This window comes from Bombyx mandarina, chromosome 16 (genome assembly GCF_030267445.1).
Source record: "Bombyx mandarina strain Sakado chromosome 16, ASM3026744v2".
NCBI classification, from domain to species: Eukaryota; Metazoa; Arthropoda; class Insecta; order Lepidoptera; family Bombycidae; genus Bombyx; species Bombyx mandarina.
The window spans coordinates 752,210-768,014 of record NC_143222.1 but is presented as its reverse complement, the minus strand read 5'-3'; the positions used below and the strand labels follow the sequence as shown (position 1 = coordinate 768,014).

The following is a 15,805-nucleotide window of genomic DNA, read 5'->3' as shown; positions in this document are numbered from 1 at the left end:
ATCCAATATCATCTCATTTCATTTGATTTCATACCAATTGATTACAGTCTCCAATATATCAACTCCACTTCACTGCATCCATATAATTTTTCCCTCCCTCTCTTTAATAAAAAAACAGAAATTTAAAGATTAGGCTGTATGTTGTGACACTTTCGCCTTTCCTGTTGCAAAATGAAACAACCACAACTGAGAGTTTCAATCATAGACAATACACTTAACTTATTTCAATGTCAGCCAGCAAAATGTCACAGGTGACGTTTTAACAATAACCTTCGTTAATAAAATTCGATTCGTTTTCTTGCTATTTTTTTGCAAGCTGGAGTTTTCCATTAAGACTTGTGTTTTATAGTAGCATTTAGTGTTATATAACTAGGCATACAGTTTGAGTAATAGTATAGTACAAATTAACGTGATGGGAAGTCATCAAAGTCATGATAAAGCGGACGGGAGTGGGAGCGGTACGAGTACACCCCGAGGCTCTCAGCGGGGTGCCGGGTCGCGATCAGGCTCCGGGGGTGACCTGCAGGGGCTGGCCGAGCGACAAGAGAAGCCTCCACTTTCTATGGTGCCAGTTGAGAAACTAGGAAAAGTAAGCGCGTCAATCTATTTGCGTAGCTATGACGTTAACTCGTTTGTTTTGTTTCGTCAGTGATATATAAATTGGCGGTGATCTGCAAATAAAGCACTCGTGACACACGCTCTCTACGGATGATGGTATATTTTATCACACAATATAAAGAATATTACCACGAGGTTTTAATATAAAAAAAAGATAATTAACACGCACACAATTACATGTCACTATTAAGTTCACGTTTTATATAAGTTTACATCAAGAAATAAAAACGAACTATTTAGCCTAATAGTACTGTAAATAAAAGCAATAAATCCATGGAAGACATCCTAAGCTATTTAATTAATGTGTAGATCATTGACAAGATTAACAATGCTTCATTGATTCCACACTACTGGTGAAAGGATCTCTTGTGAGTCTGCACAGGTAGGTATCCCCACCCTGCCTATTTTTGCCGTGTTTTCAGTTATGCGTTTCAGTTTGAAGGGTGGGGCAGCCGTTGTAACTATACTTGAGACCTTAGAGCTTATATCTCAAGGTGGGTAGCGCATTTACGTTGTAGATGTCTATGGGCTCCAGTAACCACTTAACACCAGGTGGACTGTGAGCTGGACCAAAAATAAAAGAAAACAACGACAACAACAACAAAGAGGCCTTTAGAATTAAAAGTTCAAGTATTTTGACAAAGGCTTGGCTTATGTATTCTTCAATTTAAATTATAATGAATTTATTTCTACTAGTGTAAATAACTATACAGGTTTTCAGTCTGTCAGGTGCAAAGTAGTTATCATGAACTGCCACAATCTTAATAGAAGAGCTCACTACAACGTGAGTTCTAAATCACGATAAAGTAGGTTTTGAACCACTCAAACCCAACAGTCCTATGTGATTACTCCTATCTATAACAATTGAAAATTACACTAATGAATGACTATCAATTATTATACTCATACCAATTGTTAGAAAACAATAGAACCACAACTTATGAAAATCTAAATGAAATGAATCAACTTAGACTATCAAGTAAATAATATTTATCCAAGTAAAGGTGGTGATCACAAAAATATAGATATATGTGTGTATATTGTGATCTAATAAATAAAATAATAATGACTGCCTTATTTTCAAATTAATTTTGAGGCTAAAATTTGTTTCTAAAAAAGCGATATATCAATGTTCACATCTACTCTTTTTATTTCTAACTGCTTTCATTCAATTTCATTTAATTCTAATTACAATGTAATTGATTACTATATAATCAGATTACATTGTAATTACAATATTTGTAGTTTAATTACTATTTAGATTACAAAAGTAACTAGTTACGCCCATCACTGCTTCATTATACTTGGTGTTACCCTCTGAATTACAACACCATAATTATACCACGGTTTATAACAGAAGTTTCTGTCAATAAAGATTTCTTTTTAATGGCTTTTGATGTTCAAACTCAGTGAGCTTTTTCATGGTAGTAATAGCGAGCTAGCAAACTCCTGGCCCAGCAGGAGCTAAGCAGTCTATAGAAATCACAAGATGAATGCAACAGTCCGCTTAATTTCAAAGACTAATTGTATTGTGTATTGGCATGACAATCCCTTGGCTTCAACACACCCTATTACCAGTATTATTATTACAATAATAACTGCAAACTAAGATCTAACCTTGCTAAATTCTTATTGTAGAAGGTAGTGCAGGCATATCAGCCTAGTCTGGCCTCGTAACACGCATATGTTACAGTGTAGAACACTACTATAAAACATGATAATTGATTCATCATGACAAGGAAAATCACTACTTGTGTATTAAGCATTTGTGAAATTGAATTTTTGTTTGTTTGTTTTTATTTTAGTGCCATTATCTTTCTTATAATTCTTATATTATGAATAGCACTAGAATCTCAACAAATGATAAGTGCTTACTGAGATCCTTAATCAACTATACTACTGTTACTATGGGCAGCTGTACTACCTGCAAAACTAGAACATTTTAATGTGTAAACAACATTTGTATGAATGTCAGTAGCTGTAGCTCGAAGCCGAAGGTATCCGAAGGTCGAGCCGAAGCTCGAGGATACCTTTTCTTTTTTCGTGCCGGGGCCGAGCCTCCTACGAGGTCCCCGTGCATACGGGGCGCGCGGGGTATGTGGGACTCAACGATCTGCAAGGTGCTGGAAGCAGACCGCGGGCCCAAGGAATTATAGGATCCACCCACTAAACGACTCCCCTGCACTCTTACACCCGACGTCCGATCTCCGTTCGGGGTCAAAACCCGGTCAGAGTAGGGGGGTTTCCGAGGTCAACACTACAACCAGATACGCGGCGCCACTCCGAGGACGTCCGGCCGACGGGTCGTTGAGGCGATAGTCGACGACCAACGACGTCGGTCTTCGCGGTACGGCGGCCCTACCAGGCCGCCCGGGCGATGCCGCTGGTGTTCCGGGATACTCCGTTGGGCCAGAACCAGCCTGCCGGGTCGGAACGCGATACACCGCCGACCGGGTTGCTCTCCCACAGTATGTTCGGCGACGACAACGACGACGAAAATGCGGACCGCATCGCAGTCCGCAGCCGCCAACGCGTCGTCCCTTCCTCCTGGTGCCAGCGCGCTAGAGTGACGGTAGCGTGCGGCGCAGTCTCAACCCCCTTAGGTCGCCCCGTGACCATCACCGGGAGGAGACTGCCACCTCATAGGGGCCAGAGCTGGACGAACGCCCTCCTCAGACCCCCGGCTCGGCGGCGGCGGCAAGGCGCCGAGAGGGAGGAAGAGTTCTCCCTCTCCCGTTCCGCTGCCTCTTTCTGCGAGAAGGTAGACTCGCAGAAGTCAAGCATCGCCTGCCAGGACTCGTCGCTGCCGAGCATCGTAGCCACGACGGTCGGAAGCGGCAAGTCCGGTCCTATTTTTGCAACGAGGACGCGGCGCTGCAGTACGCGAGCGTGTGCTCCGCCGTGTCCTCGTTGCAGCCACTGCAGTGGTGGCACTTCGGCGTCGGCTCCCTCCGGGCGACGAGGTGCAGGTAGCGACCGAAACGGCCGTGTCCCGTGAGCACCTGCGTCGCTCGGAAGGCGAGACGTCCTCGGTCGCGATTCACCCAGTCCGAGAGGACCGGGCGGATCGCCTCGACGGTCCGTCGCCCGTAAAGCTCAAGGATACCTTGACCTAACCTCACTCTGCCACCAATTTTTAAATAACATGTAATACAATACACTACCACCTTTTCTTCCAAAATTGTCCATGGCAATATATGTCACAATTTTTTTATTTATTTATTGCATAGAAGAGTGGACGAGCTCACAACCCACCTAGTATTACCTGGTTACTGGAGTCCATAGACATCTATAAAGTAAATGCCGCCACCCACCTTGAGATATGAGGTCTGAATATAGTTTCAACGGCTGCCCTACCCTTCTAACTGAAACGCATTACTGCTTCAGGGCTGAAAAAGGCAGGTTGGTGGTACCTAGCGGACTTACGAGAATAATTTTTTTTGGGGTTATCATTCATCAGTATAATTTTTAATATTCGCTAATTAGTCGCAGTAATAAAAATCTTTTCATAGAACGTACTGGCATGCGGGCAGAGGACAAAAATACCACGACAACACACAACCGTAAAAATACTATCATATCTCTAGATAAAGCTGATTTCCGTGAATCCCCTCAAACATGACATGATGGATCTGGCTATTAATCCAAGTTAATCTATTTAACCAAGATATCTGTGATAGTTTGATACGCTTTTGGGCTATTTGTGGGAATATAAACAGTAGTTTTCTCATGTGTTCATAATCGACTTTCATAATGAAAAAGGAAACTTGGTTTCCCTGATGATTGGCGGAAACGAACCGATATTATACGGTCAGGGTCAACGGTTCCGTGGCTTGTGTAGCGACGGCCAGCCTCACATAGCGGCCTCACGGAATATGATCATCTTAAATCAAACGTTTCTCTTGTGACGAACTGGACGCACGTCCTTACAAAATTTCCTTTTTTTCCCACTTTATTTTTTTCAAATTTACGTGCGATTTACATAAAGGACAATGCCCATTTTGTATGGGCGTTTGGGCCCCTAAAAAAAGTTGTCGCGTCATGATGGTTTTAACTTATTTTGATAGACAAAGAAATATCGTTTCATATTCAGAAAACTATTTTTATATTCTCACCCAGGTTTAAGAGAAATCTGTTTTTTTCTGCAGCTAAAATTAAGTTGTTAATTGTTTTTTTCGAAATCAATAATCGCTTTCATCATTATTTACAGTATTAAATAAGTTAATTGTGGTTAATGTTGCTAGAAATAAGCCCTTACGTACATTTTATTATTATTATATCCTCATAATAATATTTTAATGAAATGAAAATCCGGAAGCCGACAACGATATTGTTGTTGTTGTTTTTAAATTCGCCAATAAGCAGGCAAAGAGCGTAGCCTATACAGCCTAGTCTGTCGTAGTTATATTTTTTTATGTCAATAAAAAGCCGGTGTATTTCTTTTTATTGCTTTTTGGGAGTTTTGATGTTAACTCGATGAATAGCTCATTGAGTGAGCATGAATCTCCGCAGACCTTTTATCTTGAAAAAAAAAAAAAACCAGTCACCGCTATGTTAGCCACAGTTTTATTCCAATGCCTCAATAATCGTGAACAACGATTACTAGGCTGCACTAAAAGTATCGGGAATGGAATATTTCCACTGTTCCTGTCATATTAAAATCTTTTTAATTGAAAACTCCTTGATTTTAAAAATCGAATACCATTTATTTATTTAAAAAAAGATTCTCGGTCTTGTCACGAGGTTTTGTCAAACTTGTTTAGTCGTTGAGAAAATGGAATTGACTCGAGAAAATTCAAGAGTGATGATTTATTATGACTTTCGAAGTGGTTTAACACAAAAACAGTGTGTTGACCGGATGATATCTGCATTTGGTGATGAAGCCCCATCCAAAACCACAATTTATCGCTGGTTTACTGAGTTTCAACGTGGACGTGTCAAGCTCAGTGATGATCCCCGTCAAGGTCGTCCAAAAACTGCAGACACCCAAGAAAACGTTGATGCTGTGCGTAAGCTGATTGAGGAAGATCGACATGTGACATACCGCGAAATTCAGGCAACTTTAGACATTGGCATGAGTCAAATACAAATAATCTTGCATGAACAATTAGGTGTAAAAAAGTTGCTTTCCCGATGGATACCGCATTCGCTCTGTGAAGAGCAAAAAGCGGCTCGCGTTACTTGGTGCGTCAGAACTCTCGAAAGATTCCACGCAGGATCCTCAAATGCTGTATACAACATTGTATTAGGTGACGAATCCTGGATATACGCGTACGAACCCGAAACAAAAAACCAGTCACGAGTTTGGGTGTTCGAAAATGAGTTAAAGCCAAAAAAAATTGTTCGTTCACGGAGTGTTGCAAAAAAAATGGTGGCCACGTTTGTCTCCAAAACCGGCCATGTTACGACTATTCCTCTTGAGGGACAAAGAACGGTTAATGCAGAATGGTATGCTAGCATTTGTTTGCCACAGGTCGTTTCTGAACTCCGTAAAGAGAACTGCAACCGCCGCATCATCCTCCATCACGACAATGCGAGTTCTCACACCGCGCACAGAACAATAGAGTTTTTAGAGCAAGAAAACATAGAATTATTAGACCATCCGCCGTACAGCCCCGACCTAAGCCCTAATGATTTCTATACTTTCCCTAAAATAAAGAATAAATTGCGTGGACAGAGATTTTCATCACCTGAAGAAGCTGTGGACGCCTACAAAACGGCCATTTTGGAGACCCCAACTTCCGAATGGAATGGTTGCTTCAATGATTGGTTCCATCGTATGGAAAAATGTGTCAAATTTCGCGGAGAATACTTCGAAAAGCAATAAATACATTTTTAAATAGTAATGTTGTGTCACTTCGTTAATTCCCGAAATTTTCAGTGCCGCCCTCGTATTGACGTTTAATACACAAAACAACGCCCAATTTATATATTATATATCACAATAAACTATTAAAAAAACATTAAAATAAAACTTCAAATGACGCTTCACTCGGGTTGCTGCCAAAACTCTCTGATCATATATAATAAGAATAGAGTAATGGTAGGCCATTGAGATTTTTACTAATGGAATCATTAATATCTAAAAATATTAAATAAAGTAACTCATGGTTTTAAGTAATAATAATTATTACAATATATAAATATTGAATTGAACAAAAATAAACTAAAGTTTGTGAATTACAACAAAAAAAAGTTTGTGAATTACAACCATTAAGTAGTTATTTTTTTTAATTTGTTGTTCAAGTCACAGACAACTCTTTCGTTTGGCAGCATATAGGTTTACGATAAGGCTGTATGGGCTAAGCCCTTTGCCTATTGGCGAATTTAAAAACTATGGAACTAAGTTTTGGGATGTTATTAAATAAGTAATTTATTTTTTTGTAAAACAATGCCAGGGCGAAAGAAATGTTGATACATAAACTAAACAACGTAAAAAAATAAGGCATAGTTTTTCAAGTACAAATAGTTTTGACATAAAGTTGGCCCACTTTTGGGCATTGTCCTTTGGAATGTCGTTTTCCCTCGAGCCCCTGCTTTCTTAACGATTGTTCTCAATGGCGAAACTGCACTATCTATCCGCCGATAAAGTCATGACGATTTATAAACTCCTACAATGGCATACTTTGATAAAAAAAACACGCAGTAACTCTTTTTATATATGTTCTCATTATTAGTGTCTGCCAAGGAATGCTTAGTAAGCATAGATTCAGCTGCTACGAACGCCGCGGGAAAAAATAAAAAATAATCTATTAAAAAGTTTTTTGATTTTGCCGAACACCAAACAATCACAGTTTTGAAAATAAGACTTACCAGCAGGATAAGAGAGTCACTAGCAGAAATACTTCATAAGCTACATCTTGACTCTTGATTAATTTTTCTATAACCTAATCCTTATTTCCACGTATGCCATTTAGTACCCATCTCGCATTCATCGCCCATTCAAATACGAACGGATGGATAGATCGTATCACCCTGACGAATTTTAATAATTTATTTAAACATTAATTCATTGTTGGTACCGAAAGAAATCTTATCGGCGAAATCTGGTGATAACACTGATTTTACGATTTATTTGTTTTCGATTTGTATTGTTCAGTCAGTGGTTGACAGGCATCATGTCGGATACGAAATATAGGCACCTAGAAAAATGGGTGCCACCTTTCAAGAGTTTAAGATATTCTATAGTTGGCATACAGAGGAGTAGGGTCACGAGGAGGAACACTGCCGCTCCTACCTGTAAGGTGTGTAAATGTCCGATGGCTGAGGGAATTTACGATCCTGGGTGTTGATGAAAGTTTCGTGACCACGCTCGGGATTTATGAGGGTGCCATTTCCATTTGAAATGTTTTCAAAATAAATTAGTTCTTGTGCACGAACGAAGGTGAATTCGTAATGTGTTGTCACCGGAAATAGGGTAAAGGCGAGTTTTCCTCACATTCATTATTTCAGACCGTAGTTTGTAAGGTTTTCCTGACAGACTTGGCCTTCAAGAAGCACGAACAACTTTTACGTTTATAGTGTTAGTACAGGTATTATTATTTCGTTTTTTACCGATCTATTGCAGACATCCTTGTTGCCTATCTGGTGTTATGTGGTTGTCTTCTTGTCGGATCTCCCAGATCCACTCTCGTTGTTTTTAGGCTCTTCAAGAATCGTCTTCGTCGTAATCGACGAGTGAACTAACCCATAGACACAGCCCACTGAGTTTCTCGCCGGATCTTCTCAGTGGGTCGTGATTCTGATCCGGTGGTAGATTCAACGAAGCGCTGCTCTTGCTAGGGCCAGTGTTAGCACATTCTTTCAGGTTGAACCCCGTGAGCTCACCTATCAGTCACAGCGCATATAGCCTAAGGCTATCAGCGAATGGCTAGGCAACAAAAGTGGTTATGGGAACCCATAGACGTATAAGTATGACTGAATTCCAGGACCAAGAAGGACGTCGTAGCCACATCACTGACAAACAATAAGCACACAAACAGTGATGCCGTTGACTTTGAGTCCTTTGGCGCAGTTATATAAAACGAATCTCTAAAAGTAAATCCGTTTTATCTAAAACGTCCAAATTATTTTTAATTCATTGATTGATATAATTCCTTATCAAGTGACTAATGCTCCCTCGTCGGTCATTGCATTTAATTAAATGATATAAATGAAGTACTTTTGTAAGCCCGTTTGTCGCGTTGTTTAAAGTTTGGTGCAATTTTGTTATTACTTTCATTGAACACATTTTTCCTTTCGTGGTTTATGAATACATTCTTACCTTAGAGCTTTGACAAAATATATGATAGATACTAGATTGGAGTTTTTATCTTTTTGTTTTGTGAAATTTGGAAACTGTATTAGGTACAACTACTTATAAAACATTTTCATTCAAGACTTTATTCAATTTCCAAATTTAATTTTTGTTTTTCGTACATTTTGATGTATTTAAGTTTGAGATAACGTGGTATTATTGGGAGAGCGTAAAACCTTCATTGTAAGTTTGTCACCATCATCATCAGCCCTCGGACGTCCACTGCTAGATGTAGATCTCCACATTCTCCTCCCAAGGTTGGCATTATGACCGGTCCTGCAGAGCCTACATCCAGCGGATTTCCGTGACATTTACCAGATCTTCGGTCCACCTTTTGTAATTTAGCACAAGATAAATATGTAGTCGATTGTGAAACGGCTCACTTCTTCAGAGTCGGAAAGTTGGTTAAAAAATACATTTTATGAAAAACTAAGCTATTAGTTAGACTAGTTTTTAAAGCCACTAATCCAACTGATGTATCTTTGTTGCCTTCATAAAAAAAAAGAACATAATATTCCTAACCTAAAAGTACATGTTATTATCCGCCTTCATTATGTCAGTTCAGTCCAAACAGCGTAGCCTTATCTTTCAAGAAACTTGGACGTGCGTTACAAATAAGTAGGGCTCCCCGTTAGATGTACACAGCAATCGTACCGTAGTGCGGGGAATGTATCTGCCAAAATAGTGGAAATGATTAAAATGACTAATAAATTAATAATTTTCCAGTTACTGGCACAAATATCACAGAAAGAAGATGGGATCAACGGAGTCACAGAGAATTCTTTTAAGGTGAGTAAACTTCATCGGCTACCTAGTTGTACTCCAACCGTTTTACTTCCAGATCGACAGTCAGTGAACCTTGAACCAGAATATTAGGAGACGCGGGCCACCCGTCCACTGACTATATCAAAGAATCTCAAACGACAAGGACAATATTTCTATTAAAGATATTCGGCGTTCCTGGATGTCCTTGTTGTTGTCTCGTATCTGTGCCCCCATATTGCATACAAGTCCCTTGTCGCTTAACAACACGTGCCTCTGATGATACAGAACTTAACCTAAGTAGCCACGCCAGATACAAATATCCTGGGCTGAGCGCATGTCCCCGCCAACCTACATGTGGGTAGCACGTGACGTCAAACTAATACATACAATCCGGGATATCCAGCTGGGTCCGAACCAGCGTGATTCGGGAATTCGTCAGCCAATTTCACTTTCGTTAAACGCGTGAATCGCAGCGTCGCTTCCTTTGATCTCCCTTGCCAGTCCCCAAACTGGAATATGAAGGGGATTATAAAAACTTTACAAGTCCAATTTTTTCTATGGAATACCAGAGAACCGTCTATTTTATTGGTGGAATATAGGCAACGGGTCCATGGCTCAAAGACATGTATCCTCCGACCACTGAATACCGGATGTCCTGTCGCTACAAAATTTATAAGTAACGTAGGTATATATATTTTCTAGAAATACTTATTCCCGATGTACCCGGAGCTGGCACACCACTTCTACAAGTACATCCACAGAATCGGCAAGTGCAAGAACAAACACATACCTCTGTCTACGTTCAGAATGCAGTGCGAGAAGATACTCAGCATGCTGGACGACGCGGTCATCATTGAGACATACGTCAGGTACTGCCGTGTCGTGTCGTGTCGTGCCGTGTCGTGGACTCCACCGAGCTGTTCGTTAAGACAATATTATTTTTTTCTTTTTCCAGAATGTTCAGCATGGAAACAGATGAGAACAACATGACACCAGATGGTCTCAGGAACATGCTGTACACCAGCTACAAGTTGTCCATGGACCACTATCCAGAAGGACCACAAACTTGTCTCATGGTAAGGTCAGATCATTCAAATTCAGATAATAATGTATAACTGATGAATTTAATACATAGCAATTTTAATTATGAAAGTGTGCCTGTGTCTGTATGTGTCTTCGTATGCATGTGTGAGTGGAAAATATCGAATTTATTTCAACTGAGATGTCAAAACGTGTCATCCCCACTACCGGCTCCACGAAGAGCTACCGTCCTTTTAATGTGTGTATAAAAGTACTCGCGTGCGATCGTCGCTGTGGTCCCCGGCCACACAAGGGTGGCTGGCGGGAGGGAAGGATATGTTTCAGTGCTTAGTGCGGTTTTACGTGATGTCACAGATCAACCAGACGCTATCGGCCGTGGTGGACGGCTGCTTCAACAAGAAGGACGTGCACAGCGTCGGCTTCGTGGTGCGCTGGCTCGAGGAGCACTGCCACCGGATCATATTCCCGGTCCACAGGTAGGGGACGGCACTCACACAACTGTTATACTCTTCTCAGTCGGACACTTTTGCTAGAGTGGTCGTGGTTGCGCTGACGATGTACGTGCAGAAGCACCCGTTAGGTCCAATGCACTTCCAGATCTGGTGGTTCAAACAGTTACATACAGATATTGTAAAATGTAAGTGGACAGTTTAGAGAAGGTAGCCGATGGGTCTGCCGCAGGTACTGCGTGCACCTGCTGGCCACGCGGCACCGCGACATGGAGGCGCACGTGGAGTCGCGCGGCGCGGGCGCGGGGCTGGAGCTGGCCACGCCGGTGCTGGAGCGGGGCGGGGCGGCGCGGGGCTCGGCGCTGCTGCCCGTGTCGGCCGCGTGGCTGCTGGCCGCCGCCGCGCCGCCCCGCTACTCGCGCCCCGCCGCGCCGCCCGCGCCCTCCGCCGGCTGGCTGGTGGCGCGCCTGGTGTGCGCCGTGCCCTCGCACTGGACGCCGCTCTACTCCAGCTCCGACCAGGGCCTCGCCGCCAACAGGTACGGCACCAGCGGCCTCGACACCCATCATTTACTCACTGCTCAATGTCTTATTTTAAGTTGTTTCTAAGAAGAAATGTGAACAGTCAGGCTGGCGAGCGACCTGAGAGCTGAGTAAGTCCAGCCCTGACCTTTCGCCAAGTGGTCTTACTTTGGAATTGAATTGTAAATGTATAGTTCCGTACATGCCGGTGCAGCAGCTCCCTGCTCCCGCCGAGCGCGGTCACCCCACATAGACGCGCTAGATCAGCGGTCGGGGAACCGGGGTAAATTACCCAAAATGGGGTATAATGAAATTTTGGGGGGTAAAAATGAAACTTTTGTGACTAAAAAATATACGTATATATTGAAGTGAAACTTCTTTGGAATCGTTGTGATTTCAAATTCGATGAAACGAAATGAAACGAAACAAAAAAAATTAAAATGATCACGGGAGCTATAATATGAAAGATGCTAGAAAGAAGTGATTTTGTTTTTTTTTTGTTCTTCGGCATGGGGTAATGTCAACTTACACAAAAATATTTTGGGATAATAATTAAAAAAGTTCCTCGACCGCTGCGCTAGATCAATCTCGACCAGGTTTTAGTGGTCTACGGGTCCAGCCTGGCACCAGCCAGGCGTGGTTCCGCAGCCACTGGTCGCTCGGTGTTGAGAAGTGAAGTGTAAATGACCGCAGGTTCCTGCACCACACGCTGGCGTACCGCGGCCCCACCGTGGTGCTGGCGCGCGGTGGGCCGCTGCTGGTGGCGCTGTGCTGCCCCGCGGAGTGGCGCGACTCGCACTGCTACTGGGGGGACGCCGACTGCGCGCTGCTGCAGCTGCTGCCCACGTGCGTACCCGCCGCCCCCACCTCCCCGCACCGCCCCGCACCCCCCCGCGCCCCGCCACAATGTAGCCGCCGCGTGTGTGTGCAGGTTCTCGCTGATAGAGCGCGCGCCGAAGATGATATACCTGAACACGTCGATCCGCGGCTACCCCAAGGGCCTGCGCGCCGGCTCCGACCCGCGCCGCCCCGCGCTCGCCATCGCAGAGGGCTTCGACTCCTTCACCTTCAACGGCGCGCCCTACTCGCTCGACAGCATCGAGGTACTGCACGCCGCATACTTGCCGACAAGGGGGTTTGGAATTAAAACTACACGATTCATTCGATATTTGTATCTCATCAGGTGTGGGGCTGCGGGGATCAGGCATCGAGGGAAACCCAACTGGAGATCAAAAAGTGGCAAATACGGGAAGCAGAAAAACAAAGACAAGTAAGGATAATAGTTCTCCCAAACGGAGCACCCTCAGCAATACCAGCAGTGCGCCCTCGTTGTACTTTACACAATACTACATCCAAGATCTACCACATCCTCGCAGAGCAACGTGTCTCTAACCCCGCGCTCCCCTGCCACATCATCTAAATATGTAAACTGCTTTAAATGGAAACTGTACATATTCCGCAGGTGAAGCTGTCGGCGGCGGACTGGATGGAGCACCCGGACCGCTACCTGCTGGAGCTGGCGGGCCGCCCGCAGTACAACAACTCCGCCAGCTAGGCCGCGCCTCCCTGCGGCTCCAACTGGGAACCGTTGCCGCGCCGACGAACGAAACTAAAATAAAGACTGGAACGCGTAACCGAATACAGCCGAGCGGTAGCCCGAGTATCTGTAAGGATCTTAAAACTTAATAATTTATTAGGTTGGCAACACGCGCACTGTAATATAGTCTGTGGTGACAGACCCTGAAAAATTATAGTTCCGCGCTAATCAATCTGCCAAATACACTCTTATGTGCCGACGCGGTCCCGGGGCGGCACGCCCGCTACTCGACGTGAACTCCGGGCTGTGTCTGTCTGCACGTTACGAAGCAAAACAGTTTGTGGTCAAAAGTGGAAGAAAAATACTGCAAATTATACATCGATTTTGTCCGGACACCGACCTCCCCGCGCTGCGACTGCGATGCCACCGTCCGTCACTCGGAGACGGTGAGTCGGGTCGGACAGTCACCGTCGCGCGCTAACTAGGGGCTGTCTTACGGAGTAGGACAGCCTTGTTATTAACGAACAACCCACACACAAGACGCAAAATAAAGACGTTAAACCTGATTGTTACAATTTTCAACGAAAATTCTCTACACATCTTATTATATAAAAATAAAATTAAGTAAGCTCTCGTAAGCTGTGTGCGTAATGTGAAGTGTGTGAACTGATATTGCGAATGTTATTGTAAGAAATAATATAGGTGTCAAATGTGTAACTTGTCAGAGCCGTTTTGTACTGTGACGTCACGTCACGGGCCCGTCGTCGCTCCGTGTGCATAGCTGCTGCTGTGGATCAATGGACCAAATTAGAATTAATAAGATTATAATATTTAGTATAGAAGTATTAAGGTAAATTGTAAATTTGTATTTTTGGCATTTTGTTTTGGAATCCTTCGTTTCATGTGTATGGTTTGTTTTCTATTTTAAGTGTCTTAATCTCAAAATTATAATCTCCTAAACTGGCATTTAATTTTTTTTAAACCATGGCAATACCCTTCTAAGATATTTTAAAACGCCTACAAAATTGTAAAAGGTACACAACCGGTGACGCTAAGTGCTCCCCGAAATAGGGGGCAAGTTGCGAGTTATTTATAATATTAAAGCGGTAAACATATTGTTGTGCAACTTTTAGAACAAGTAAAGTGCCAAAAGTTAACAGAATATAGTTTTAAACGGAAGTATTACAAAAAATTCAATAGATCAAAAAATAATAAGAAAACAATGAATTGCAAGGTAACGACATTTCGGTGGCTTTGGCCAGATTATTGGCCGACTGTTTGTTTCGTTGTTACGCACAGTAGGTAACTAACTATCAAGTAACTATTCATTTTGAAACTGCTATTATTAATAATTTATCTTTTTCGTGTTTATTTTTTATTGTGAATGAGAAATGTAGTTTATTTAATATTGTGTAGATGTTCCTTGTGATGCGTAACTGATTTTGAATGGCCTTGACTTAATAGGTGCTATTTTGCTTTACAAAAATATATTTTGTGAAAATAAAGAAATAAATTAGAGGAAACCGAGTCTTGTTTTTTTTTCAATTTTGGTGAGAATGATTTGAAACAGCACTATTCAATTTACGATAGTGTTATCGCTTGATGCGGCCCCCGGGCGATGCTCGTGCTGCACCATGTTGCTGGACATTTCACTGCCACCACTAACTCATTATCATCACACTTTAATATGTATAGACATTCTAAAGTAATATAAAGAAGGATACGTACTACCTATCTTACCTATTTTTAAATGAGTTGAAAAGTTTTTCTAATTCCAAACAGGAAAATAATCGTTTTATTTTGGCTTCTAAGAATGGATTTTGTTCGTTAGAAGTTACTGAATAGCACTACAAAAATAGCTTTTTTTTAAATAATCCTTGTCTATATGGTCAATGAGGTATTTTGCCTGCGCAAGTGCCCAAAGTCCAATACAGGTAAAGATACAAGCTAGGTATAATTATAATTTTTTTTTTTTTTTATGCCCTTGTAGGCAGACGAGCACCTGATGGTGAGTGGTTACCGTCGCCCATGGACTTCAGCAATGCCAGGGGCAGAGCCAAGCCGCTGCCTACCGCTTAATACTCTCCACAAGCCTCGTTTGAAGAAGGACATGTCATAGCGCTCGGGAAACACCGTGGAGGGGAGCTCATTCCATAGCCGGATGGTACGTGGCAAAAAAGACCTCTGGAAACGCACTGTGGATGACCGCAGTGGCTCCAGGTAGTATGGATGAACTCTACTCCGGTGGCGGGAGGTGCGATGGTAAAAACGAGATGCCGGTATCATCTCGAACAATTCCTCAGAGCACTCCCCATGGAACATACGGTACAAAATACAGAGGGAACCGAAGTCCCTCCGCAGACCCAGAGGTTCCAAACGATCCGTTACGAACAATTAATTACTGGCAGGGCATAAGACATAATACCTTAACGTGTTTTGGGTTTTGTCGAAAAATTCAAACACTCATTGGTTGCTTCCTTTTATTACTACAATTTCACATAATATTTGCTTTACTTAAAATTCATAAATTGTCTTAACCGGTAACCATTTTCGTAGATCGTCCTGGTCCTGCCTTCAA

General features: G+C 42.6%; 1 protein-coding gene across 3 annotated transcripts; it reads left to right on the top strand.

Moving 5' to 3' along the window:
• Nucleotides 1-207: 207 nt before the first annotated feature.
• LOC114246224 (uncharacterized) lies at nucleotides 208-14,754 on the top strand. Of its 3 annotated transcripts, XR_016324378.1 has the most exons (11): nucleotides 208-589; nucleotides 9,641-9,703; nucleotides 10,382-10,548; nucleotides 10,635-10,755; nucleotides 11,075-11,196; nucleotides 11,402-11,707; nucleotides 12,384-12,536; nucleotides 12,622-12,793; nucleotides 12,874-12,960; nucleotides 13,153-13,356; nucleotides 13,953-14,754. XR_016324378.1 is itself a non-coding variant. In XM_028178668.2 (10 exons), the coding sequence occupies exons 1-10, from the start codon at nucleotides 413-415 to the stop codon at nucleotides 13,243-13,245; spliced, it is 1,461 nt and encodes a 486-aa protein (XP_028034469.1). In that variant the 5' UTR covers nucleotides 208-412; the 3' UTR covers nucleotides 13,246-14,754. The 3 variants fall into 3 exon arrangements, 2 of the variants coding, with proteins under 2 accessions (XP_028034469.1, XP_089589943.1); XM_028178668.2 differs by having other exon boundaries at nucleotides 13,153-14,754; XM_089733817.1 differs by lacking the exon at nucleotides 208-589 and adding an exon at nucleotides 7,702-7,862 and having other exon boundaries at nucleotides 13,153-14,754.
• The last annotated feature ends 1,051 nt before the right edge of the window (nucleotides 14,755-15,805 follow it).